Below are 27,737 nucleotides of genomic sequence, written 5' to 3' on the forward strand. Positions count from 1 at the left end.
TCAGTTCCCGGAACTATACGCTCCCATCGGGCACCGCGGCGCCAGGCGCAGCCGGAGCTAGCGAATGAGCCGCGGTTGCTAAGCCTTGGTGAAGAGCATATCCTCACGCCTGTCTCCTGTGGTAAGCGCGCGGCTTCAGGGTCTCTGGCTCTTCTCTTCTAGACGCCCGTAGAGTGCAGGCGAGGACCGCCACGGGGCTCTGGGCTTCTGGGGGCACCGGCCGCGTGGGAGCGACGGGGCAGCCGGGCGGGAGAGCGTCGCGTGTTCCCGTAAGCACGCGCGCACGGGATGGCCGGGCCTCGGGACACGGCTTTCTGCGCCCATCGCCCTTCTGCGCGTGCGTGCGCCCCTCAGGCGCGGCTGTGGGCCCCGTGCGTCCAGCTGTTTCCGGCGCGCCCTGCCTTCGGATCAAGACTGCAAGCCCATGCCCACAGGCTGCCGATTGATCAGGTTCCTTTGCAATTTAGGCGAAGGTCCGTAATCTTTCTATACGCCCTCAACTTTGATGATCCTTTCTGATACCATGGAAAATGAGTTTTCAAGGCTTTTTCATATCCCGATCTCTGGATAAGGGGTGTGTCGCCCACACTCCACAGGCCCAAAATTGTTGAATTTTTTCATGTACAGAAAGCCCACTTGTAGGGTGTCAAGTTCAGCAAATAAACACTCAAGACACACCGTCAAATTCGAATTTCACAAACAATGAATAATTTCTTTTTTAGTACAAATATGTCAAATATTGCATGGGACACACACTAAAAAATTCTCCACTCATTTGAAATTCGAATTTAATGAGGGCGTTCTGTTATCTGTCAAATGCATTCCATCTGGGAGCTTGTTAAAAATACAAAATGCAGTTCTATCCTGTTTGTGGGGCCAGGTCCTAGAACCGTGATGGCGAATTTTTTTATAAAAACCGCCCACTTTTGCAGTGCTGGTCAACCTGGTCCCTCCCGCCCACTAATGGGCATTCCAGCTTTCATGGTGGGTCAATTGCTGCTTTGGTTGCTCCGCTATTGCCCACCATGAAAGCTGGACCGGCCCACAAGGGACCAGGTTGACCAGCACTGCAAAAGTGGGTGGTTTTTATAAAAAGATTTGCCATCACGGTCCTAGAAACTGCATTTGAAGCTGTGGGTGCCTCTGAGGCTCCAGCACTGGCTGTTCCTTCTGCTTAGGTCTCCCTACTCTGCTTTGCCTGCCTTCCAGGCCTTGCTGTGGGTCACCATCTGTAAACAGTTCCGCTGCCACAGACAGGGCACTGGGAGCTATGGGGTTGTATACAATCCAGGACAGTGTGGATTTTCTCACTTTCTGCCCCTAACACCCTGCAAGATCCTCATCAATTCCTGCTTCACAAGGGGGAAGCTGCAGTGTGGTTAGTCAGGCAATCGGGCCAGGACACAGCCAGGTCCAAATTTTGGCCTCCAGAGCCTGACCCAGCTCACTGAATAAGGACCATTTCCTGTGTCCCTCCCGGAGCCAGAGTCCATTCCTGCTGAGACCTCAGGCTTGTTGTCTTCCCCTCTCCCCACCTGCTTCCTCCCAGTGTCCCCGGGAATTTCCAGCACACACAGCTGTTTTCCATTTGGGTGCGTTGGAGGCAGGTGGTCTTAAACTGCTGAGCCGTCCATCTCCCTGGTCTACCAGACCCTTCAGGGACTGCCAATGCAGTTGAACTCCAGTTGGCACGTAGGGCGGAGGCACTGCCACCACAGATGTGACCAGGTTGTCCAGACCAGTGGATAAAGTGTTAGCCTGAGACATAGAGGCCCAGGTTCAAAACCTTGAGGTCGCTGGCTTGAGTACGGGCTCACTGGATTGAACGTGGGCTCGCTGGCTTGAACAAGGGGTCACTGGCTCAACTGGAGTCCCCCTTCTGCCCCCCTCCCCCCCTCCCCCGTCAAGGCACATATGGGAAAGCAATCAATGAATACTAAGGTGCTGCAACAAAGAATTGATGCTTCTCATCTTTCTCCCTTCCTGTCTGTCTGTCCCTCCCTCAAAAAAAAAAAAAAAAAAAAAGAAGGAAAAGAAACTTGTCCCCATTAGCAGTCACCCCCACCCCCTTCCCTCAGTCCTTGGCACCTACTAACTTTCTGTCTCCGGATTTGCTTGTTCTGGACATTTCACATAAATGGAATCACAGAATCACAGATTATGGCCTTTTGTCTCTGGCTTCTCTGACTGAGCCTCATGTATTTAAGGTCCTTCTGCACTGCAGTGAGTGTCAATGCCTCATTCCTTTTCATGGCTGAGTAATAATCCAGTGTATGCGTGGACCACATTGTATTTATCCGTCATACATTGATAGACAAGGGATGTTTCCACCTTTTGCCTGTTGCGAATCCTGCTACTGTGAACATGTGTGGACAGGTTTCTGTGTAGATACGGGTTTTCATGTTTCTGGGCACATACCTAGGAGTAGAGGGGAGTTACTGGGTAAAGTGGTGTCCATCCTGTGATTTTTTTTTAATGTTTGTTTTATTGACTTTAGAGAGAGGGAGAGGGAGAGACAAGAACATTGATCTGCTCCTGTATGTGCCCTGACCAGGAATTGAACTGTTAACCTCTGTGCTTCAAGACTATGCTCTAACAACCCAGCCACCTAGCTAGGGTTTCTGTGATATTTATCTGTCTCCTCTAGAAGTTGGTGGCCCAGCCAGAGGTGTCCCAAAGGCAGCCTTCTTTATTTGTCGCTTGTTTTGTTTTGGTTAAACAGAGGTTGTATTCTTAAAGGGACAAATAAGACTGTGTCTGTCTTTTGCCTTGCAGACAGTGAGAGCTTTTGTGGCCTGGGGCAGGCCTTGTGGGGTGTAGGGTCCTAGGCATGGTGTATGCTGGGAGCAGATTCAGAGTTGACACTGTGGACCCACCTGTGGGTCTTGCCCAGCATTGGCATTGTGGGCACATGAGGGACACCCTTCACGTGATCATTATCTCATGGCTGCCCTTGGCAGCCTGGGTCAGTATGTTTGTCAAACTTGTGAGCTTAGAACACTTTGTGGTGGGTGAGGACCTCACATGTCTTCTGAAGGGCCTGGCCGATAAACTGGAGGCCCATGGGGCTGAGGAGTAAGTCACGGGGTACATGATGAGCCATAAAAGCCCACAGTTGTAAAATGATTTTAAAACTTTTCTTCCACAGGGAAGAGGCAGGAGGGGCTGGTCCACTCCAAGAACCCAGTTGGGCAGTGTATTCTGGGTGGTCAGCGGCACCTGAGTTCCTCTGGAATACAGTTGAGATTTTCTGTGGTTGACCTCTAATGGTCTCCAAGGCAGCCCTGACCAATTAATATGAGGCATGTATATAATATTAAGTTTTTCAGAAGCCACATTTTTAGAAAGTATTAAGTAACAAGTACAGTTAACTTTAATAATGTGTTAACCTTTGACACATAGTCAATATAAAAAAAAATCAATGCGATAGTTGACGTTCTTTTTTTGTATTAAGTCTCTGTGATCCAATGTACATTTTGCTCACAGCACAATTCAAAGGAAAAGGGGGGGAGGGTCAGTGGGGTTTAAATTCTGCAAACCAAGAGTTGGTAGGACCGAGTGAGAGCATAGCTAGTGATGCATTTTACTTGGCCTGGAGCTCTCTAATGAGCCCTCAGATTCGACACACTCCTAGGATGGACTCCTCAGCTCACCCAGACCTCCTGCGGCTGACAGATGATGCTCTGCTCCGATCTCTGTCTCCCACAGTCGGAGCCCTGATAAGGATGGACCCCCTGGGTGGCATGGAGCAGTGTGAGGATGAGAAGGCTGCGAGCCCAAATCGAGAGCCTGTGCTGTGGCAAGCCCTTCCTGTCCTGTCGGAGCAGCAATCCAAGGATGTGGAACTGGTGCTGGCCTATGCCGCACCCATTCTTGACAAGCGCCAGACTTCACGCCTCCTCAAGGAGGTATCGGCCGTCCACCCACTGCCTGCCCAGCCTCACCTCAAAAGGGTTCGGCCAAGCCGTGATGCCAGCCGCCCACATGTGCTGGAGATGCTGCTATGCCTGGCTGGGCCAGCTGCAGGCACACCATCGCTGGCTGAGCTCCTCCCACAGCCAGCAGTGGATCCCCATGGCTTGGGGCAGCCCTTTGTGGTGCCTGTGCCTGCCTGGCCGCCCCTGACCAGGGGCCAGTTCGAAGAGGCACAGACCCACTGGCCCATATCTTTCCATGAGGACAAGCATGTGACCCGTGCCTTGGCAGGGCGGCTTTTCTCAGCACAAGATCGGGCCAAGATGCAGGACCATATGGAGCGGGCTGTGCAGGTGGCGCAACAGGCAGCTGCCAGGGGCCTGAGGGCTGTGGGAGCTGTGATGGTGGACCCGGCCTCAGGCCAGATACTGGCCACTGGCCACGACTGCAGCAGCACAGCCAGCCCCCTGCTGCATGCCACTATGGTATGCATTGACTTGGTGGCCCAGGGCCAGGGTCAAGGCACCTATGACCTCAGGTCCCATACTGCCTGCTCCTTTGCCCCAGCCATAGCCCCCCAGGGCTTCCAGGCCATCTCTGTACACAAGCTAGGTGAGGACATGGACATGGATGAGGATGGCCTCCCCTATGTATGCACTGGCTACGACCTCTACATTACCCGTGAGCCCTGTGCCATGTGTGCCATGGCTCTGGTACACTCCCGTGTGCAGCGTGTCTTCTATGGGGCACCCTCACCTGATGGTGCCCTGGGCACCCGCTTCCGCATACACGCGCGGCCTGACCTCAACCACCGTTTCCAAGTGTTCCACGGAGTACTTGAGGCCCAGTGCCTCCAGCTGGACCCTGACACATAGGTGCCATGCTTGCTGGCTCATACTGCCCTCTCTTCTGCCAGCCTCAGCCTCCTCTCAGGTCCACGTGGGCCCTGACTCCCTCATTGTCATCCAGGGACTGCTGGATTTCAGGGACATGCCTCCAAGCTTGAGGGCCCATTTCTACATCATTCCCACTGGTGTGTGGGGCTGCATTTCTGCTAAACCACACTTTTCCCTGGGCTGGAGCTTAATGGGGGTCCAGCCAGGCCTCACCACTGGGCATTCAGACATCCCTCCTTTGGTTGCCTTCATTTTGAGCTCACAGGTCCATTGGGATTGTGTTCCCTTTGTCTTGAAAATAAACACAATTCCAAACCAGGTTGATGTCTGTTGGCAATTGTGAGGCTGCTTCCGCCAAGGGCCTGGGTGTGCACAGGGTGAGGGGACCTTCTGAATCAAATGTGAGCAAAGCCCTACACAAGTAGAGGGTCTGGAAGGGTGTGGCTGGCTAGGGTATGGCGGGACTCAGCTGGTCAAAAGGCTCCTTTTGGGCTGTCCCATTTCCCATCCTTCTCAGGTGGCCAGAGGGGTCCCGAAAGGCTAATTGTCACAGAGCAGTCAGCACTAGAATCAACTTGTTTGTGTCGACTCAGAGCAATTCATTTTTCCATCCAGCAACCATGCACCATTTGACCACAAAGGCACTGCAGGGACTCTAGGACATCTTGTTCTAAGCCAACCATCAAGCCCCTGGGTATACTCCCATCCTGAGGGAACAGGGCAGGGGGTGCTTTACCTGGGAGCCAGTAAAGTGAACAGACATGGGTAGGGCATAGCCTGCCAGGCCTGTAGGGAGAATCAGCCAGGTCAGGACAGACAGAGGGTTTCAGTGGGGACACTGCTTAGCTGAGGGTTGGGCTCTGGGGAACTTGGCATCACTGGTACCTTTTTGCCTGGACAGTGGGTGAGAAACACATTCCCAGTGTCTGGCCCCAAGGGTGGCTTCTGGCTACCTTTGGTACCAGGCATCCCCTAGTGTTTCACTTAGGTAGCAGTGGGGTCATTGGCCCTATAAGGCTCATAGGAGAGGAAACTACAGACTAGAGAGATTGTGTGAACCCAGTCTTGATTTGAAAGTTGGGTACTGCAGCCATATTGAGATACTCAGAGGTATCTATGGATAAAGGGTCGGCGAGGGTGGGGTGGTTGGAGGGCAGTGGGAGTGTCACCAGGATCTCAGGAGTGGTCTGGCTCCAGGCTGACTTGTGGATGGCAGGAGGCTGCAGCCTGATCCTTCTGCTCCTGCCATTGCAGATGCTGCCCAGGGGGATCTGAGGTGAGGTGCTGACTGGGGTCACATATTTGGGTTGGCCTTTCAGGCAAGAGCCCAGACAGCCTTGTGGATAACCTGAAAGTTAGGACTCTATCCATAGCAGCCACATAGGCGTGCAGCTTGTGTTGGGGTCCCCTGGGAGCCATGGGACTCCCTGACTGTTGCTGTTTCCCCTTCAGGTGGCTGCAGGATTCAGCCTCACAGTGTCACCACAGCAGAAATGTCAGGTGAGTCTTTGCTCGGGGCTCCAGGGGTTTCTGTGTCTCTGTTTCTCTGGGAAGTGTCCCCAGGTGGCCAGACTCATTATGACCACCTCATGATCTTCCTCCAACAATGGCTGTTGGGAGTCGCCTTCCGGCAGTGAGCACATGACGAGGAATCACCCAGTTTCCATCAATTATTAGCCAGTGTTCCGCTGGGCCAGGCCTTCTGCCTGGAGCTCATTTTGTTGACACCACAGGTGGACACTGAGGTTTGATCACCTGGGTTCATGCCTGCCTGTCCACATGAGATGACACCCTCATTTCTTCATGGAGGCTAAAGTAAGCAACCAAGGTAGCCTGCCTTGTCTTGCTTGGAAACAGGCACAGTGTACAAATGAAATTAGGTGGCTCATGGTCAGCCCACTGGTGGCAGAGCTGGGATTTGAACCCAGGCTCATAGGTTCTAAGTCAGCACAGAACATTTCACCAAGAAAACAAGGTTTCAAGAGGCCTTGAGATTTTACTAATGGTTTTCATTTTTCTTTATTTTGTCTTTTTTTTTTCTTTTCTTTAAAGTGAGAGGAGGGGAGATAGACTCTTGCATGTGCCTGGACCGGGATCTACCCGGCAACCCCCATCTGGGGCTGATACTCAAATCAACCAAGCTAGTCTCAGTACCCAGAGCCAATGCTTGAACCAGTCGAGCCACTGGCTGTGAGAGGGGAAGAAAGAAAGAAGGGGAGAGGGAGAGAAAGAGAAGCAGATGGTCGCTTCTCATGTGTGCCCTGACCAGGGATTGAATCCAGGATGTCCACACACCAGGCCGATGTTCTGTCCTCTGAGCTAACTGGTCAAGGCGTTGCCGATGGTTTTCTACCTCCTTCCTGTCACATTGCTTACTGATGGGACTGATTGCTAGAAACATCACCCTGTTCTTACTGTGGGGGTTAGACATCAGTCAGACAAGGAGAGGGATGCTGAGAGCTTAGGGACTTGGGGGTGGGTGGCTGGGTGGGATCTGTGGTCAGGGCCTGGGGTGCCTGGTTGTGGGGTTTGGTCGGGGGCTATGAATGGGGTTTTTGGCCAGTGCATAGCTGGCTGTGTCCATACTGGGAAATCCCTCCAGACCAGCTCACTGGAAGGGCAGGAGGCTGGAAGCCTTACTCATGGTCTCGTGGAGCAGTCAAGCAGGGAAGCTTAGGACACTATGGGTTTCCTGTGTTACTTGGTAAATACCTGAGATTTTTCAGTGGTCAACAATGTATGGCTGCCCCTACCTCCTTCCTCCAGCCCCTGTTCTCGCTGCTCCTATACAGGTAGGATTTTACTTTGGGGTCTTTGCACTGGCAGCATCTTCCCCCAGAATTTGTTGGGCTACGTTTTTTACCTTGAGTCTTTGTTCAAATGCCACTCTTTAATGAGGTCCACCCTGACTGTGCTATTAAGTCACAGCTAATGACATCCCTAGTACAGTCCCTAGTGGCCCCCATCTTCTCCTGTGGTTCCTCTTTTTTATTTTTTAATTATTGATTTTTAGAGCAAGAAGAAGGGGGAGAGAGAGAGACAGAAACATCAGTCTGTTCCTATGTGTGCCCTGACTGAGGATTAAACTGGCAACCTTTGCATATCTGAATGTTGCTATAACCAACCAAACTTTCTGGCCAGGGCATCCAATGGTTCCTCTTTACAGTACTCAGCATGTCTCAGCGTACCACACAGTTACCCATCTGTCATGGTGGTCATTGGTCCCTCTTGTTGGGATGGGGTTCGAGGACAGGGCTCCGTGTGTGCTGTCCTTTCTCATCCTGGCAGGTGCTCAGAGAGTGTGCCCTGCCGTGGTGGGGATAAGTGGAAGCACATTGAGAGGCAGCAGGGCACCACTGATGTTACCCTATTGTTGGTTGAGTCATGTCCCCCAAAAAACATGTTCAGTCCTGACCCCCGGCATCTGGGAATGGGACCTCACTTGGAGATAGGGTCTTTGCAGATGTTATTAGTTAAAACAGGGTGACAATGGAGTAAGGTGGCCCTAATAATAAAAGAGAAATTTGGACACCAGTGCACAAGAAGAGGCCATGTGTCCATAGAGGCAGATACTAGGGCTTTGTGGCCACAAGCCAAGGACTCCTGGAGCCGTCAGGAGCTGGAAGAGGCAGAAACGACCCTTCCCTAGAGCCTTGAGAGCATAACCCTGAGTCACCTTGATCTAAGACCTCTATATTATAAGAGGATAAATCTTTTGTTTTAAACCCCTTAGTATTGTTGCAGGAACAAAGGAAGTGACTCCTGGAGGATAAAGATGCTCAGACAATGTCCTAGAGCAGCGGTTCTCAACCTGTGGGTCGTGACACACATTTTTAAATAAAATATGTATTTCCAGTGGCTTTAGGCGACCCCTGTGTTTCGGTCGTTCGACCCCCGCCCGGGTCGCGACCCACAGGTTGAGAACCGCTGTCCTAGAGGAAGAGGATTGGATTTGTTAACTGGCAGAGCAGTGTGGCCTAATAGGCACCAAGACACGAGCTCCCCAGAGCTTCTTGAGTGGCTTTCTTGAGTCTTACATACCTTTTACAGCTCTTACATGAAAGTCGCCCTATCCCTTTGTGTGCAGACCTACCTGAACTTTGCGTCTCTGGAAGGGGAGAGGGCTTGAAAGGGAGGTTTGAACTGTTTGTTCTTGACTATTCACAAATCCCATTTTCCTTGTTTGTGTTGCAAGTTGCTTCAGGAAGCTGATAGAAGAGCTGCATGGCTGTGCTTTGTTACTTTTTAAACTGAGTTAGCTTCGAATGCCTTTCTGTCCTCAGTATGTGGTTTGTTACAGGATGCTCACAAACGTCAAGTGCCAAAACCTTCCCTGGAGACACAGGTGTTAACAGCATCTGGGTTCTGCCTGTGAGTCTCAGTTTCTTGTGACGGCTCCAAGAAATCACCATAAATGTAGTGACTTAAACAGGGTTTATCAGGAGTGTGACACAGGCCTCATGGGGCTAAACCCTGGTGTGGGCAGGGCTGGTCCCTCCCAAGGCTCCAAGGAGAACTGTTTCTAACCTTTTCCGGCTTCTAGAGATGCTGTATCTCTGGCTCATGGCCTCTATTTTCATTGTTACACCCAGCAGTGCAGCCTCTTCTATCTCTGACTCTGACTTCTCTCCTCCTTAAGAGGACCCTGTGAGGAGACTGGGCCCCCCTGCGAATCCAGGGTCATCCCCATTCTATGGGGTTTTTTTTGTTTGGTTGGTTTTTTGTATTTTTTTCTGAAGTTAGAAGCAGGAGGCATTCAGACTCTCACATGCGCCTGACCAGGATCCACCCTGCATGCCCACCAGGGGGCGATGCTCTGCCCATCTGGGGTGTTGCTTCGTTGCAGCTGGAGCCATTCTAGCACCTGAGGTGGAGGCTATGGAGCCGTCCTCAGCACCCAGGCCAACTTTGCTCCAATGGAGCCTTGGCTGCAGGAGGGGAAGAGAGAGAAAGGAGAGGAGGAAGAATGGAGAAGCAGATAGGCGCTTCTTCTGTGTGCCCTGGCTGGAAATCAAACCCAGGACTTCCTCACACCGGGCCAATGCTCTACCGCCGAGCCAACCAGCCAGGGCCATTCTATGGGGTTTTTTTAGATTTTTATTCATTTATTTTTATTGGAGAGAGAGAGGAAAGAGATAGGGAGAACAGGGGGAGGAGCAGGAAGCATCAACTCCTATATGTGCCTTGACCTGGCAAGCCCGGGGTTTTGAACCAGCAACCTCATTGTTCCAGGTCGATTCTTTGTTTGGTTGGTTGGTTGTTTTTTTTGTTTTTTTGAGACAGAGAGAGGGATAGACAGGGATAGACAGGAATGGAGAGATGAGAAGCATCAATCATTAGTTTTTCGTTGCATGTTACGACACCTTAATTGTTCATTGATTGCTTTCTCATATGTGCCTTAACCATGGGCCTTCAGCAGACCCAGTAACCCCTTGCTGGAGCCAGCGACCTTGGGCTCAAGCTGGTGAGCTTTGCTCAAACCAGATGAGCCCGCACTCAACCTGGCGACCTCGGGGTCTCAAACCTGGGTCTTCTGCATCCCAGTCCGACGTTCTATCCACTGCGCCACCACAGGTCAGGCCCATTCTATGGGTTTTGACTTAATCCAGCAGCAAAGTCTCTGCTAAGTGAGGTAACATGTCAACAAGTCCCAGGACCAGGACAGGTCATCTTTGGGTTTTTACTGTGCTGCCCCCAGCCTGATTTAGTCCTGTGTTGCTGTGTCCCCATAGGAAAGGAAAACAACTTCCCTCCGCTACCCAAGTTCATCCCTCTGAAGCCTTGTTTCTACCAGAACTTCTCTGATGAGATCCCCATTGAGCATCAGGTCCTGGTGAAGAGGATCTACCAACTGTGGCTCTGTGAGCAGTAGACTGGGCTGGGCTGAGCGGATGCAGGCCTTCCTGTACCACTGCAGAGACCCAGGCCAGTCCCAGGCCATGAAGCTGCCTTTTCTTTGGGCTGGGAAAGTCTGAGGTTTTTGTAGTAAATCTGATAAAATTCTGCCCCAGAGGCAGCATGGTGTGGTATACGGGCTAGCTGGGTGGGAACCTGTGTCCCCCTGAGCCTTCTCTGGCTCGTGGTCCCTGCACAGTGGGGAAAGGTGTCGTAGTGTCCATGCCCTAAACTCCAAACCCTACCTCAGCCTCCTTGCCTCCCCTCCCCAGTCTACTGTGCCACACTGGGGGTCAACCTCATCGCCTGCCTGGCCTGGTGGATTGGTGGTGGCTCGGGAACCAACTTCGGCTTGGCTCTGGTCTGGCTGCTGCTGTTTTCTCCCTGTGGCTACGTGTGCTGGTTCCAGCCCGCCTACAAGGCCTTTCGGTAAGTGGGGGCCTGGCCATGCCCCTGTGGGGCTTCAGGGTGTCTGCTGGCAGAGGGCTCAAAATTGAGTAGTTAGGATGCTTTCCAACAGTGTGTGCACATCTCCATGCTGATTCCTGTACTCGGGATCTGAGCCTGTTCTGCACCTGTCATCCTAGCCCAGGTGCTAGTAATCTCCCACTCTCTTGTCCAATTTGGATGATAGCTTGTATCAGGGTACAAGTAGTAGCTGCGCACTACTACCCGTAGATACCTGTTGTGTTGTCTTTTAATAACTGTTGAATTATACTTAACATTTAACACAACTCACCAACCTAACATTTGAGTGTTTCTAGAGTCTTCTCAAGGTTGTACAACCATCACTGCCAGTTACAGAACATTCTTACTATCCAAGAAAAAGCCTCATCCCCCTTAGCAGTCACTAAGTACTCACGATATGAATCTACTTTGTCTCTGTGGATTTGCATGTTCTGGACATTTCATATAAATAGAATTAAATACTCTGTGGCCTTTTGTGTCTGGCTTCTCTGAGCATCATGTGTTCAAGGTCCTTCCATGCTATAATAAATGTTAGTGCATCATTTCTTTTCATGACTAATATTCCAATGTGTGCATGGACCACACAATATTTATCCATTCACCAGCTGATGGACACTGGGTTGTGTCCACCTTTGACAGTTACGAATCCTGCTATTATGAACATTTTGTCCCCAGCCCTCCTGCTCCTCAGGTGTGCCATGTTTGCCCCTAAGTGCTCCCTAAATCTCATCCTTAGGAGGCAAGAGAAGATCTTAGACTCTTTCCCAGTAAGGAACCTGTTAGTGCAGGGTCCTCTCAAAGGGACAGTGTTTCAGCCCCTCAAGAGCCTGGTGTGAGCATGTGTGAAGTAATTTGTACATGTAAATGCATTTGTCAGTACCTCAAGAGAGGAGAACAGTTCTTTCTTTCTTTTTTTTTTAATTTAAATGGGAGGATGGGAGATAGACTCCTGCATGTACCCGAACAGGGATCCACTCTGTGACCCCCATTTGGGGCTGATGCTTTGCTCATCTGGGCCCATCACTCACAACTGAGCTATTTTCAGTACCTGAGGCAGAGATGTCATGGTGGATTGGTGGTGGCTCGGGAATGTTCAGTGTTCAGGGCCAACACACTTAAATCAATTGAGCTATGGCTGCACAAGGGGAAGATAGAGAGGAGGAGGGGAGGAAAAGCAGATAGTCGCTTCTCCTGTGTGCCCTGACCAGAGAATCAAACCCAGGACTTCAACACAGTGGGTTGGCGCTCTACCACTTAGCCAACTGGCCAGGGGCAGGAGAACAAATCTATTGCTATCCCTGCCTCATGTCCTCCTCTGGGTCATTGTCACTGAGAGGCCAGGGCAGCCATGATGGTTGTTTCTTTCCCTTCCCAGGGCTGATAGTTCCTTCAATTTCATGGCGTTTTTCTTCGTCTTCGGAGCCCAGTTTGTCCTCACTGTCATCCAGGCTGTCGGTTTCTCGGGATGGGGTGCCTGGTAAGTCAGTGAATGTGGCCACTGTGTCATGTGTTAACTGTAGACACGTGAGTGAATGCATGTTTCAGTCAGTGAAGGCTGAGTACTGTAACATAGACCCCAATTTCTTATGGTTGATGGAGAACAGATGTTTTGCTTCTTGCTCTCATAAATGCTCCAAGGAGATGCCCAGGTGAGGTGTCTATTTCACACCAGTACCCAGCCTGTGTGTGGAGGCTCTGCCCATGCTGTGCTGTGAGTGCTTGGTAACTGGCCACAGGGAAGCTACTGGGAGGCATAGGTCAGCAGTGCATCCTGGGAGTAAGTGTTCAGAGAACAGCCACGTGTGACTGCACCATCTCGAGAGAGATCCGATCCTCTGTTTGCTTGATTTTAGAGTATCATATGATATTTCCATGGCTGCTGTAGGCAATTACTCACAAATTAGCGACTTCAAATGAAACATTTCTAATTTCCAGTTCTGGGGAGTTCGACATGGGTCTCATGGGACTAAACTCAGATTTGGGCAGGGCTGGTCCTTCCAAAGGCTCCAGGGAAAAATAGTTTCCTGTCTTTTCTAGTTTTTAGAGGCACTGCATCCCTGATTCATGACCCCTTCTCCATCTTCACAGCCAGCAGTACAGTCTCTCCCATCTCTCTGATTGTTCTTTCTGGTTCCCTCTTAAGAGGACTCTGTGATGACACTGAGTCCCTCAGGGTCATCCCCATTTCAGGGCCTTAACTTAATTCCACCTGCAAAGTCCCTTTTGTCATGTGAGGTGACATGTCCACGGTTCCCAAGAATAGGATGTAATTATCGGGGCTGTTACTCACAGGTCACAGGTGATGTCTTTGGTGTCCAGTGTTGGGTAGGAGGCATCTGGGGTGGCTCTTATCACCCATGTACTACCTGGGAATGTCCTGATGTGGTTGACCTCTTCATTGATTTTTCTCTGAGTGTTAGGAGCTCATTCTGTCTGTAGTTATAGCTTCCAGTACAGGGACATTTTCTTGTATCACGTCCTTGAGTCCTCTTGCTCCACTTTTTTTGGTGTTTTCTGGGTCTTATTTTGGATGCCTTCCTTGTTGCCATCATTTCCACGGTTTTCCTCCCTGTCACTTCCCTACGTCCACTGGGAGAGCCACTGTGATCTATCCTCCTCAACAGTGAGAAGTCATACAGTCTTGTTGTTTCTTGAGGCTCGTGTGGGTTTCTATGGCCTCTTCAGCCCCCTCCTCTTAGCTTCTTCCTTACTGTCCATTTCCTGCTGTCTTCTGAGAGCGCTCTTCTATACGGAATCACAAAATCATCTGCTTTTCACCTGAGACAATTTCCAAAATGCATAAATGCATGTCCCTACATCTTCCTGTTGTTGCTCCTTCCCTAAATAGATCCTGAATATTAGGTTTCTTCTTGGCTGACACCCTCCCATACTTGGGTCTGGAGGGCCGGTGACATGCAGTCTTGAGGTCCCCAGGACCATCCCAGTTGCAGGGACTCACAGGAAGTACCCCAGGACTCAGCAGGTGGTTATCCTCTTGGCTATGGTTTATACAGAGACAGGACAACAAAATGAGCTGAGGGAAAAGGTGCATGGAGCAAGTCAGGGGTGATCAGGCTTAAGCTTCCCAAGTCCTCTCCCAGTGGGGTCCCACCGGATGCACTTAATCCCTCTAAAATGAGATGTGACAGTGTGCAGAAGTTTCTCATTGGGTTTGGTCATATTGACTCCTCTCTGCCCTCCAGGTATGAGATCCTAAATTCCAGGACAAGAGTAGATGCTCAGTGTGAACTGTGTGTTTGCACTGATCTTTTAGGGCCAGGGAGCCCCCATGTCAGGGAGGGTAGTGAGAGCCCCCGGAGTCAAGTTCCCAGATGTTTTCTCACCATCCTGGTTTCTACTAAGAGAAGGTGCAGGCATCTTTTTTTCTACAGAGTTGAACAGTGAGGGAAAGGGGGGGATGGGTGCCAAGCAGCTGGGGACCTTGGAGAAGGTACTGTCAAAGTGCTTTACTCTTCTGTGAGATTAAGAGGAGGAATATAGTAATGGTGGTGGTGGTGCTTGTGCAGGCAGGGTCTGAGCACCCCATGCGCTGACTCTTCTGGTCCTCCTAAAGGAGTGTTGTTATCCCTCATTCTACAGAAGAGGAGACTGAGGCCCAGCAGGGACAGGGGCGATAGGAGACTGATATTCGAAGCCCGGTCACTTCCTTCAAGTGGATGGCCAGCAGCCCCTCCTGGCTCCCAGTGTTTTTTCACTGAGACCTCTGGGCTCTGTGGAAGGGGCATGGAAGACACTGTGCCCAGCTCCTTGGCCTCCTCTGGGCGCAGTACTGAGAGTGCTAGGCAGGAAGCTGGGACTCCAGGGTGCTACAGCTCTGGAAACTTGTACTTGCTCCCTTCCACATCTACCCTCCCCACTGCCCTGGCAGTCCCAGAGCTTACCACTTGGGGGTGTATAGACCTCAGCCTGCCATGGGGACTTCTGGTGGGGTGGGAGAAAGGACCAGTAGGGACAGTTTCCTAGGGAGACTTTCAGCTCATCCCCAAGCAAAGGGGATGGATGCTCTCAGAAGTGCCCCTGTCATAGTCACCCATTTCAGCCAATACTGTGTCACATGGAGCTGTCACTCCCTGCACACTCCTTAATCTGCTCTGCATACATGTTTCTTTAAATCTATAAAAGAGAAGGATGCTTAGAATATATGAACATATTATATGTAAATACGACCATGATATTTCACACCTAAGATTCCCACCAGTGTTCTTTAACACTGGCAGGTGCTCAAAAGTGTTTGTACTGTTATGGGTTTTTTGTTTGTTTGTTTGTTTGTTTTTAAGAGAGGAATGGGAAGAGAGAGAAAAGTATCAATTTGTTATTCCACTTTTTTATGCATTCATTGATTAATTCGTGTATGTGCCCTGACTGTAGATCAAACCTGCAACTTTGGTATATTGGGACAAGACTCTAACCAACTGATAACCTGGCCAGGGCCTTCCTGTTCCTTTTTATTTTTTTATTTTTTGTTCATTTTAGAGGAGAGAGAATGAAGGGGGGCAAGGAGCAGGAAGCATCAACTTCCATATGTGCCTTGACCAGGCAAGCCCAGGGTTTTTAACCCAGTGACCTCAGCATTCCAGGTCGATGCTTTATTCACTGCGCCACCACAGGCCAGGCCTTCCTGTTCCTTTTAAAATAGGCTTTTAACCTTGGCTACTTACAATTTACAGAAGGTATAGAGAAAGGACAGGGTCCTGCCATTCACCTGTCACCCTGACACCTTTACCCCCACACAGACTTTAGGCTCCATTTGTATTTCTGCAACATTTCAGTGAAAGCCCTTTTTCTATTCAGAATTTCTTGTGTCATTCAGCAGTGTGTTCACATCAAACCCAGGTGAGCTTTACCTTCTTTGTGGGTTGGTGTCTCTCTCTGGCTCTCCCTGATCTGTGGGCTTTTCTGTCCTGTGCAGTGAGTGTCCCACAGTGGGGTTTTTAGAGTAACAACTTTATGAGATGCATTCCACATACCAAATATTCACTCTTTAGGTGTACAAATCAGTGTTTTTAGTACATCCACAGAATTGTGCAACCTCTAAGTTCAAAACATTTCATCACCCCCCCCCCAAAAGGGCCTGTTGTCATCAGCAGTCACCCCCATTTTCTCTCCCAGGTCCCATCATTAATGTACTTTCTTTCCCTGAGGATTTGCCTGTTCTGGACCTCTTACATAAATGGAATCACATATTGTATGGCCTTCTGTGTCTGGCTTCTCTCACTGAGCATGATGTTTCAAGGTTCATCCATGCTTCCTTCCTTTTCATGGCCAAGTAACATTCTAGTATGTAGATGAACCATACTTTGTTTATCCATTCATCAGCTGATGGACATTTGGGTGGTTTTTATATACTTTTTTGCTATTGTTAGTAGTGCTGCTGTGAAATTTCTACCAGTTTGTGTGTGGACATGTTTTTGTATCTTTGAGTGTACACTCAGAAATGGCATTGCCATTTTAATATTAACATTTTATTTTTTTATTATTTTTATTTTTTTTTGTTTTTTTCTGAAGTGAGAAGCAGGGAGGCAGAGAGACAGACTCTCACATGCCCCAACCGGGATCTACCCAGCATGCACACTAGGGGGCGATGCTCTGCCCATCTGGGCCATTGCTCCGTTGCAACCAGAGCCATTCTAGTGTCTGAGGCGGAGGTCATGGAGCCGACGTCAGCACCTGGGCCAACTTTGCTCCACTGGAGCCTTGGCTGCGGGAGGGGAAGAGAGACAGAGAGAAAGGAGAGGGGGGAACGGTGGAGAAGCAGATGGGCGCTTCTCCTGTGTGCCCTGGCCAGGAATCGAACCCGGGACTTCCACATGCCAGGCCGATGCTCCATCACTGAGCCAACTGGCCAGGGCCAACACTATTTTAAAATTAATCGTCTGAGGAGCTGCCAGATTCTCCCCCAGATTTTACAAGCTGCATTCCCTGCTGTTCTTTCTCATGTTCTGTCCCCCTCTCCCTGGTTCTAGCCATGCTCTGGGGGAGCACCTGGCACTCCCTGGTCCCTAGGCCTTTCTCCAGTCTCCTGTTCCTTGTATGTCTTGGGCTCTCTGGATTTGGTTGAGGTGCAGCAGGCTAATACCCTCATCCGTTTGTAGCTGATTGAGGCCAGTTTATTATTCATTGTTCTGAGTTATGTCATTCTGCATTGTTAATGAGCTTGTTCTTTGGGAAGCTGGTGGTTGGCAGTTCACTCCGGGGTGACTCTGGGGGGCAGTGCCTTAGAGCAAGCAGGCATCTTGTTCTACATTTCCACTTGTGGATATGTTCACTCTCCCAGGAGACTACAATCTTTGGGCTGTGGCCCCTCACCTGCTCAGCCCCTTGTTCCAGGGTCCCAGCTCTGGTGAGAGATCCCCAGCAAAGACAATGCTTCCTCCCCTTACAGGAGCCTGCGGGTGTTGCCACCACCCTATAGGACAGCATCCAGCTGTCCCACCTAGCAAGCCTCAGCTTCCTGTCCATTTTGTCTAGTGTCCACCTGAGCCCTCCACTGCCCAATTTGTTCATACCCTTCAAGGTGCAAAGCAGTATATGTGTAGATTGTTCCCCCTTTACTCACAGAGTGGGGCAGGTACTGTGTTCACATGTGCCTTTAGTGTATACCTATGTGCACATTTCTAGACAATCTGTGGAAGAATACATATCAGATAGATCATATTGGTTCCCTCTGAGCTGGGCAGGGTGGTTGGCAGGAGAGAGATTGTCTGTTGCATATTCTTTTAAGTTTTCTGAACCTTGAACCATGTGGTTTTACTACTTGTTAAGGAAAAATATTCTCAAAAATACCTTGTTTCTTGCCTCTGCCTCCCAGAGGCAAGCATGGATAAACAGCTGGATGTTCTTTTGTGTGTGTGTGTGTGTGTGTGTGTGTGTGTGTGTGTGTGTGACAGAGACAGAGTCAGAGAGAGGTACAGATAGGGACAGACAGATGAGAAGCACCAATTCTTCATTGCGGCACCTTAGTTGCTCATTGATTGCTTTTTCATACGTGCCTTGACCGGGGAGCTACAGCAGACCGAGTGACCCCTTGCTCGAGCCAGCGACCTTGGGTCCAAGCTGGTGAGCCTTGCTCACACCAGATGAGTCTGTGCTCAAGCTGGCAACCTTGGGGTTTCGAACCTGGGTCCTCTGTGTCCCAGTCTGACACTCTATCCACTGCGCCACTGCCTGGTCAGGCACAGCTGGATGTTCTTTATGTGGGCCAATGATGTTCTTGTTTCAATAGTACCTTGCTGTGCTGACTGAGCTTCAACTTCCTTTTCTCCCTCTTGTTTTTTTATCATCTTAGTATTCTGTGTGGCTATAGCAAAATTTATATTCTTGTTGTTCCCAGCCAGTGGACATGTAGGGTACTCCTAGCTTTTTTTAAAACAATTGCTGTAGCATAAACTCTTAGAAGTAAAACAGTGAGGGTAGCTAAGTCTTTTTTATGGATAATGCCCCATTGCCCTCCAAAAACAGTGTACACTACCGCTAACAGAATGGTGTTTTTTTTTTGTTTGGTTGGGTTTTTTTTGTATTTTTCTGAAGCTGGAAACGGAGAGAGACAGTCAGACAGACTCCCGCATGCCCACCAGGGGCAACGCTCTGCCCACCAGGGGGCGATGCTCTGCCCCTCTGGGGCGTCGCTCTGCTGTGACCAGAGCCACTGTAGCGCCTGGGGCAGAGGCCAAGGAGCCATCCCCAGCGCCCCGGTCATCTTTGCTCCAATGGAGCCTTGGCTGCGGGAGGGGAAGAGAGAGACAGAGAGGAAGGAGAGGGGGAGGGGTGGAGAAGCAGGTGGGCGCTTCTCCTGTGTGCCCTGGCCGGGAATCGAACCCGGGACTTCTGCACGCCAGGCCGACACTCTACCAGTGAGCCAACCGGCCAGGGAACAGAATGGTGTTTGTATGTCTGTTCCATCATTACATGACATTTGTCCATATAATGGTAGGAAAGTGAGACTTGTTCTACCTTGCAAGTCTTTATTGGTGTGTTTGAGCATAATTTTGTGAGTTTATTGGCCCTACAGAAGTCCTTGTGAGAATCTACCATTGTTTTGCGGGTCATTTACCTTTCTCTTATTGGTTTGTCAGAATTCTTTACATATGGAGGATAATGGACCCTTGTCTGTCAGACATGCTGGCACCTACATTCTCTCTTGCTCCTTGCAGTGGTTGGCTGGCAGCGATTACGTTCTTCCAGACCAGCACCGGGGCTGCTGTGGTCATGCTGTTTCCAGCCATCATGTTCACAATGTCAGCTGCCATGATGGCCATTGTGATCATGAAGGTAAGTCCTATGAGTGCTAAGACATCCAACTTCTTCCCATGTATCCTATCACCTCACCCTCCTGGCCCCAGGGACTCTTATCATCCCAGTTTCGGGAGCAAGAGACTGAGTAGGAAGTAATATGATCTCTATCAGCAGGGAAGTCTCTCAGGGTCTGAATACTTGACTGCTCAAGCCAAGGGGACCCCACCTCTCCCACGAGTGACAGCCTTCCAAGGTAGATGGACTTGAGGGACTGTGGGCTAAGGATGACTACACTTGCCTTTGGCGGTTTCCTCAGCACACACAGGTCCCAAAGTATTGTCTATACTGCCTGATCTGCCCACACTATCTACATGTTGCCATTTGTAGTTAAATTCAAATTAAGTTAACACTAAATATTCAGTGCATCCAGCTTATCTCATGTGCTCAGTGGCCACATGGAGCTTGTGTCTTCACATCAACTGTCTGCAGTGTCACAGCAAACTCCCCTGGATTGCACTGTTCCCGATATATGGGGGCTTCCAGTGAGAAACATTTGTGCTGTAGTCTTGGAGGCATTGGTCCTCGAGTGTTGTCCTGGAACCATGTGAAGGCCAATGGATGATGACAAAGTTGATGGTGTTTCTGCTCCAGCCTTCCTGAAGATGGCCATTTCTACTGCACGCACAGAGACACTGCTTAGGGAACCTGGCCTCGTGCTGGGCAGCAAGATTGCCACAATTTTTAGAACTGGGTTTGGAGTCCCTCCCAGCTTTCTTGTCATGTGGTTCTAATTGTTCTAGCATGCTTTGAGGCTGGTCTGTTTAATCGGTGTACTTGGCTGTCAGCGATGACAAAGGAATGCTTGGCTCTCCTACTTTGCATTCCACCATCCTTTCAGTTATATGGACGGTCTGAAGGGAAAAATCAACACAAACCATGACTGTCCTTAGAGATACCACAAGTGAATCTTGGCAAGATTCCAAGGCAAAATCCACCGGGAAACTGAGGACGTGTCCACCAGGAGCTTTTGCTCAGCAGCAAACATAAAACAAGAAATACAAGCTGGGGAAATACCTGCAAAGTACAAGAAAGAAAAGGTTAATGGGCTCAAAGAGTGAGTTCCCTCCCAAGAAGATAAAAAAACATGACTCCCTCTGTCAGGGTCCCGAAGGCCACACTGGGTTTGGGGATTTACCAGGAAGATAGTTGCATAGAATAGGAAAGATACATTCCTGTGGAAAACAATAAGACCATTCTTTTTCACAGGTAATCAAGAGCTTAGTGTTAAAACAAAGTGCCATAGCCCGGCTAGCTAGCTCAGTTGGTTAGAGCATTGTTTTGATACACCAAGGTGTGGGTTTGATCCTCAGTCAAGGCACATACAAGAGTCAGCCAGTGAATGTATAAATGGGTGGAACAACAAATCAATGTCTGTCTGTCTCCCCCCTCTTCCTCTCTCTAAAAATCAGCCAGTAAAAATGTTTTAAAACAGTGCCACAAAGATGTGTTGGCGAGGATGTAGAGAAAAGGAAACCCCTCATGCACTGTTAGTGGGAATGCAGATTATTGCAGCCACTGTGGGAAGTACTATGGAATTACCTCAAAAAATTAAAAACGGAACTGCCTTATGAGTCAGCGACTCCACTTCTGGGATATATCCATAGAAACCCAAAACACCAATTTCAAAGAATATATGTACCCTTATGTTCATTCCAGCATTATATACAATAAATAGCCAAGATTTGGAAGTAGCCCAATTGTCCATCAGTAGATGAGTGGATAAAAAAGCTGTGGTATAGGCCCTGGCCAGGTAGCTCGGTTAGAGCGTTATTCCAGTATGCTAAGGTTGCAGGTTCAATCCTGTCAGGGCACATGCAAGATTCAACCAATGAATGCATAAATGGATAGAACAACAAATTGATGTTTCTCTCTTTCCCTTCATCTCTGTCTAAAATCATCAATAAATTTAAAAATATATTTTTAAAGCTGTGGTTTAGTTATACAATGGAATACTACTAAGTCATAAAAAAGAAGGAAGTCTAGACCTGTGGTGGCACAGTGGATAAAGTGTCGACTTGGAACCTGCTGGTTCAAACCCCTGGGCTTGACCAGTCAAGGCATGTACAGAAAGCAACTAATATGAATTGATGCTACCTGCTTCTTCCCCCTCTTTCTCTCTCTCCTTCCCTCTCCTTCCTCTCTAAAAATCAATAAATAAAATCTAAAAAATAAGTAAATAAATTTCAAAAAGCCTGATCTGTGATGGCACAGTGGATAAAGGGTTGACCTGGAACGCCGAGGTTACAGGTTTGAAACTCTGGGTTTGCCCAGTCAAGGCACATATGGGAGTTGATGCTTCCTGCTCCTCCCCCACTTCTCTCTTCTCTAAAATGAATAAATAGGCTCTGGCCGGTTGGGTCAGTGGTAGAGCATCGGCCTGGCGTGCAGGAGTCCTGGGTTCGATTCCCGGCCAGGGCACACAGGAGAAGCGCCCATCTGCTTCTCCACCCCTCCCCCTCTCCTTCCTCTCTGATCTCTCTCTTCCCCTCCCGCAGCCAAGGCTCCATTGGAGCAAAGTTGGCCCGGGCGCTGAGGATGGCTCTGTGGCCTCTGCCTCAGGCGCTAGAATGGCTCTGGTTGCAACAGGGTGACGCCCCAGATGGGCAGAGCATCACCCCCTGGTGGGTGTGCCGGTTGGATCCCGGTATGGCGCATGCAGGAGTCTGTCTGACTGCCTCCCCGTTTTTAACTTCAGAAAAATACAAAAAAATAAAAAGAATAAATAAAAGAAGAAAGAAGTCTTACCTCTTGCAACAGCATGGATGGATCTGCTGGAGAGTATTATGCTAAGTGAAATAAGCCAGTCAGAAAAAGACAAGTAGCATATGATTTCACTCATGAAATCTAATGAACAAAATTAACTAGCAAAATAGAGACAGATTCATTAGAGAGCAGGTTCACAGCTTTCGGGGAGGGGGGCTGGTTGGGGGAATTGGAGGGATTGAGAAAAAAAGAAAAAACTCATAGACATGGAAAATAATATGGTGATTGCCAGGGGATGGGGGGAGGTAAAGGAAGATATAGTGGGGATAAATGGTAATGGGTGGAGATGACTTGGGGTGCGGAACACAGTATACAGATGAAGTATTGTAGAATTGTGCACCTGAAACCTGTAGAAGTGTTAACCAGTGTCACCCCAATAAATTAAATAAAAAGGAAAAATGTGCCATTTTCTTGGTTATTGAATTTGCTAGGATTTCTAGAAATAGTACAGCTGGGTGTTCCAGAGATGCAACCAGGACTAGGTTGGCACAGGCTTTTTTTTTTTTTTTTTTTTTTTTTAAATTTTTATTTATTTATTTTTTACAGAGACAGAGAGTAAGTCAGAGAGAGGGATAGACAGGGACAGACAGACAGACAGGAACGGAGAGAGATGAGAAGCATCAATCATTAGTTTTTTGTTGTGCATTGCGACACCTTAGTTGTTCATTGATTGCTTTCTCATATGTGCCTTGACCGCGGGCCTTCAGCAGACCGAGTAACCCCTTGCTGGAGCCAGCGACCTTGGGTTCAAGCTGGTGGGCTTTTCCTCAAACCAGATGAGCCCGCACTCAAGCTGGCGACCTTGGGGTCTCGAACCCGGGTCCTCTGCATTCCAGTCTGATGCTCTATCCACTGCGCCACTGCCTGGTCAGGCTAGGCTTTCTTGATAGTGGGGATTTAGTGGTCCATCCCCAGAGGTCTGCTGAGATGATCACCACTAGCATTCAGGGATGGTTATTTGTGCACAGTCTCAGGCCCGAAGCTCCCATGTCTGGAGGCCATCAGGTGATTGTCATACTAGTTTCTTACAGGTTTCTCCATGCTAAGCACTGCCTGCAAGTATCCAGTCACTTTCGAGGCACAGGTGTGGGGGCAGTCCACAGGGAGAATAAGCCCCAAATCCATGACAGGAAGAGCTTCTCTTTATGATAGATATGTTGTGGGCTTCAAAGGGCAACAGAGGTTGGCACCAAGAGCACCAGGGGCTGTGGCTCAGGGCTGGGTCTTCCAAGTTTACATCTTGGATTCTGTGCATTTTCTAACATTTAAACCAGGGGTCTCAAACTCAACTCAGCATGTGGGCTGCAGAGCAAGATCACAGCCGTTCGGCGGGCCGCACTAGGTCTACAAAAGGCAACTGTTACGCAACACTTTTCTCACTGCAGTTGAAAACAAAAAAAAAATCAGTACAACAAGCACAATCGTACATGCAGTTTACTCAGTGTCACAAAACGACCAGAAACTGTAGTTCGCATCACAACTGCTGTTAACTAAGCTAATATCTAGCTAGGATGCTAGAGAAATGAAAAATACAAGTAGGCCCCTAGGCTTACTTAATTTTATCCAAAATATTTTGAACTTCGTGGATTAGTCTGCGGGCCGCACAAAATTGTTCACGAATTTGAGACCCCTGATTTAAACAAAGACCATTCTGTGGCTTTTTTTCTTTTTTTTTTTTAAATTCTGAAGCTGGAAACAGGGAGAGACAGTCTGACAGACTCCCGCATGCGCCGACCGGGATCCACCCAACACGCCCACCAGGGGCAACGCTCTGCCCACCAGGGGGCGATGCTCTGCCCATCCTGGGCGTCGCCATGTTGCGACCAGAGCCACTCTAGCGCCTGAGGCAGAGGCCACAGAGCCATCCCCAGCGCCTGGGCCATCTTTGCTCCAATGGAGCCTTGGCTGCGGGAGGGGAAGAGAGAGACAGAGAGGAAAGCGCGGCGGAGGGGTGGAGAAGCAAATGGGCACTTCTCCTGTGTGCCCTGGCCGGGAATCGAACCCGGGTGCTCCGCACGCTAGGCCGACGCTCTACTGCTGAGCCAACCGGCCAGGGCCCATTCTGTGGCTTTTGTAATTCCTTTAAGCATGACTTTAAACATGAGCGGCTTCCCGATCACTCAGACAAGTATTGATCTCTGCCCTCTGCTGACATCCTCTACCCTGCAGGTGCACAGGATCTACCGAGGAACCGGTGGAAGCTTCCAGAAGGCACAGACAGAGTGGAACGCAGGCACTTGGCGGAACCCACTGTCCCGGGAGGCCCAGTTCAACAACTTCTCAGGGAACAGCCTGCCTGAGTACCCCACTGTTCCCACCTATCCAGCTGGTGGTAGCCAGTGGCCCTAGAAGGAGTTGACTGGCCTTGCCATCTCCCTGCCACCTCCAGGCCTCCGCCTCCTCCTCATTCACTCCTGAAATTATTTTGGGTAGTGAGGCCTTAAGCGTCTCCATTGCCCCTCACCCAGCCAGGATGGCAGCAAGTTTCGTGGCCACCAGGAGCTCCCCCAGCTGGGATGGCAGATCCCAGGAACTCCTGGGGATGCATGCCCATGCTCATCTCACATTCAAAAACAGGTCTTGTAAGTACTGCTCAGAAGTTGGCCAGCCCCACCAGCTGCCAGAAGGATGTTCCTCTTGCTCCTGAAAATGTTTGGTCAAGTAGTATCCACTGTGGCAGCCACACCTTTCTCCTTGGGGTTTTTTTTTTTTCTTTTTTTTTACAGGGACAGAGAGAGGGACAGACAGACAGGAACAGAGAGAGATGAGAAGCATCAATCATCAATTTTTCGTTGCAACACCTTAGTTCATTGATTGCTTTCTCATATCTGCCTTGACCACGGGCCTTCAGCAGACCGAGTAACCCCTTGCTCGAACCAGTGACCTTGGGTCCAAGCTGGTGAGCTTTTTCTTTTTCTGCTCAAGCCAGATGAGACCGCGCTCAAGTTGGCGACCTCGGGGTCTCGAACCTGGGTCCTCTGCATCCTAGTCCAGTGCTCTATCCACTGCGCCACCGCCTGGTCAGGCCCTCCTTGGGTTTTTAAGAGGGCTGACTTTGGGCCTCCCCAGAAAGTTGGAAGCAGGCTGGTTGCCCTCCCTCCTAGAGCTGGTGATGCTAAAAAGTGCTCCTTGAATCTACCCCATCCCCATCAGGGCCATCAGTCTCACCAGTGCTCAGGAAGAGGGAAAAGCCTTCTCAGCACCAGGTTCTTTCCCTGCTGATGATACAGGCACTTGATGCACAGCTGGGTCCTTGACATTCTTGTCTTCTTGAGTTCTGTGTCCGTCTGCAGCTGGGGGCTCATAGGGATGGACAGAGGCCAGTTCACCTCCTCGGTGCCATGATCTCAGCTCCCTATCCATCTGTCCCAGTTGCTTCCTGCTCATGGTCGCTCTACCTGGAGATGCTTTCTTCCCCCATAATAAGAGTTAGAACCCCAGTGCCTGACTGGTTGCACCCGTGCTAGGAATACCAGCAGGATGTTTCTAGATCTAAAACTTAGGATGGAATCCTTTGTTGGGGGGGAGTATCAGCTTCTCTTCCCCCACCATGCAAACAGGAAAACAGGTGCATCTCATCAGAGTATGTATGGCCTGAGGTCAGCCATCATCTGGAGGCCCAAGTGCTGGGCCAGCCACTCTGGCTGTGATCTACACCACTGTTTTCTGGATGTGCAGAAGCAGATCACATATCTCAGAACAGCCTTTTTGGAGGAAATAAGATGTGACAAATCTCTGTGCCTTACTAAGGAATCTAAACACTGTCACTTCTTTCCCCTGGGATTCTTCTAGCTCTTGAGATGGAGAAACCAGATGTCGTGAGGGCATTGCCACTGCACTTTTATGAACGGATGGGCCGAGGGAGGTTTCCAGTAATGCTGCCACTTGGCTGCTGACTCATGGTCCCTTGAGGCAGGACAGGAATTCACCTTTCATGCAGTGCTCCGCTGGGCTGCCATCTCCAGAAGCTCCAGCATGGCTGGAACATATTTTCACACCTGCTTACTTTGGTTTCTTGTGCTGAATGTCATATGGTGTCCACAGATGGCCAAGGTCCCTGAGAAAGCACCTGGGGCTAGGTCTCTGAAGGCCAAAACCTGAACATAAAATGCAAGCAAGCCTCGGGTTTCCCAGGTTCTCAGTAACATCCCCAGCCAACCTCCTGCGACTGGCAGGATCCACACTGTGCTAATGGTGGTCTGAATCTCATGACTGTGATGCCGATGAAAACAGCTTGTTATCAACAGCAGGATGAGTATCTACCCTGTCCCCACTCACTCCTCTGTACTTGTCATCTTTGTTACATTGTAGTAGCTTTTGTTACTTGAAAATATTCTGGAAATAAATCTTTTCTGCAGCAGGACTAAGCCTCCTAGAGGCTGTTTGTGGCACTTATGCATGTGTGAGTGTGCATTTGTTTTTTTCCTCCTAACCTGGGCCTTCCTCCTAACAAGTACCCCAGGTTGTAGACCAGGCCCAGCCTGTACACATGTACCCGGGTTTCGTTGATGGTCTGCCCTTGCCCTTGGACCCTGCCCCACAGGCACTGAACCTCTCTGTGCACCAAGGCTGGAGCCCAGCTTAGTCCCATACACCCCAGGCATCTTCGCCCTCACGTGATGTTCCCACATCCCTGTGGTGTGGTTTCCTTCAGGTTTTTTGGGGGTTTTTTAGATTTTATTTATTGATTTTACAGAGCAAGGAGAGAGACTAGAGTATAATGATGTGTCAACTCATAGTTGCTTCACTTTAGTTGTTCATTGATGGTATGTGCCTTGACCAGGCAAGCCCAGGGTTTCCAATCAGTGACCTCACCGTTCCAGGTCAACACTTTATCCACTGCGCCACCACAGGCCTGGCTCTGTCTTTCTAAATTCAATACAGTTGGCCCTGGCCGGTTGGCTCAGTGGTAGAGTGTCGGCCTGGCGTGCAGGAGTCCCAGGTTCAATTCCTGGCGAGGGCACACAGGAAAAGCGCCCATCTGCTTCTCCACCCCTCCCCCTCTCCTTCCTCTCTGTCTCTTCCCCTCCCGCAGCCAAGGCTCCATTGGAGCAAAGTTGGTCCGAGCACTGAGGATGGCTCTGTGGCCTCTGCCTCAGGCGCTAGAATGGCTCTGGTTGCAACAGAGCAACGCCCCAGATGGGCAGAGCATCGCCCCCTGGTGGGCATGCCGGGTGGATCCCGGTCGGGCGCATGTGGGAGTCTGTCTGACTGCCTCCCTGTTTCTAACTTCAGAAAAATACAATAAATAAATAAAATAAATTCAATACAGTCTTTAAAAAATATTTAAGAGTTGAATTGTGTTTCCCATCCAAATATCCTATGTTGGAAGTCAATCCCCAGGACTTTAGAATAGGACTGTCTTTGGAAACAGGGTCATTGCATGTGGGATTAGTTAAAATGAAATGATACTGGAATAGGATAGGACTGATGTCCTTGTAAAAGGGGAGCTGTGCACCCCGATACGCACACAGGGAGAACACCATG

At 49.7% G+C, this 27,737-nt stretch overlaps 1 protein-coding gene across 6 annotated transcripts; it reads left to right on the plus strand.

The window, feature by feature from the left end:
- LOC136376520 (secretory carrier-associated membrane protein 4) lies at positions 1-26,645 on the plus strand. 6 transcript variants are annotated; one of them, XM_066342645.1, is made up of 7 exons: positions 1-121; positions 6,264-6,311; positions 10,544-10,672; positions 10,979-11,135; positions 12,550-12,651; positions 19,346-19,463; positions 24,420-26,645. In XM_066342645.1, exons 2-7 carry the CDS (start codon positions 6,305-6,307, stop codon positions 24,597-24,599), a joined length of 693 nt encoding a protein of 230 aa, XP_066198742.1. In that variant the 5' UTR covers positions 1-121; positions 6,264-6,304; the 3' UTR covers positions 24,600-26,645. The 6 variants fall into 6 exon arrangements, with proteins under 6 accessions (XP_066198742.1, XP_066198764.1, XP_066198725.1 ...); XM_066342637.1 differs by lacking the exon at positions 1-121 and adding an exon at positions 151-473; XM_066342651.1 differs by lacking the exon at positions 1-121 and adding an exon at positions 3,827-3,908.
- The last annotated feature ends 1,092 nt before the right edge of the window (positions 26,646-27,737 follow it).

Source organism: Saccopteryx leptura, chromosome 1 (genome assembly GCF_036850995.1).
Source record: "Saccopteryx leptura isolate mSacLep1 chromosome 1, mSacLep1_pri_phased_curated, whole genome shotgun sequence".
Taxonomy (NCBI): domain Eukaryota; kingdom Metazoa; phylum Chordata; class Mammalia; order Chiroptera; family Emballonuridae; genus Saccopteryx; species Saccopteryx leptura.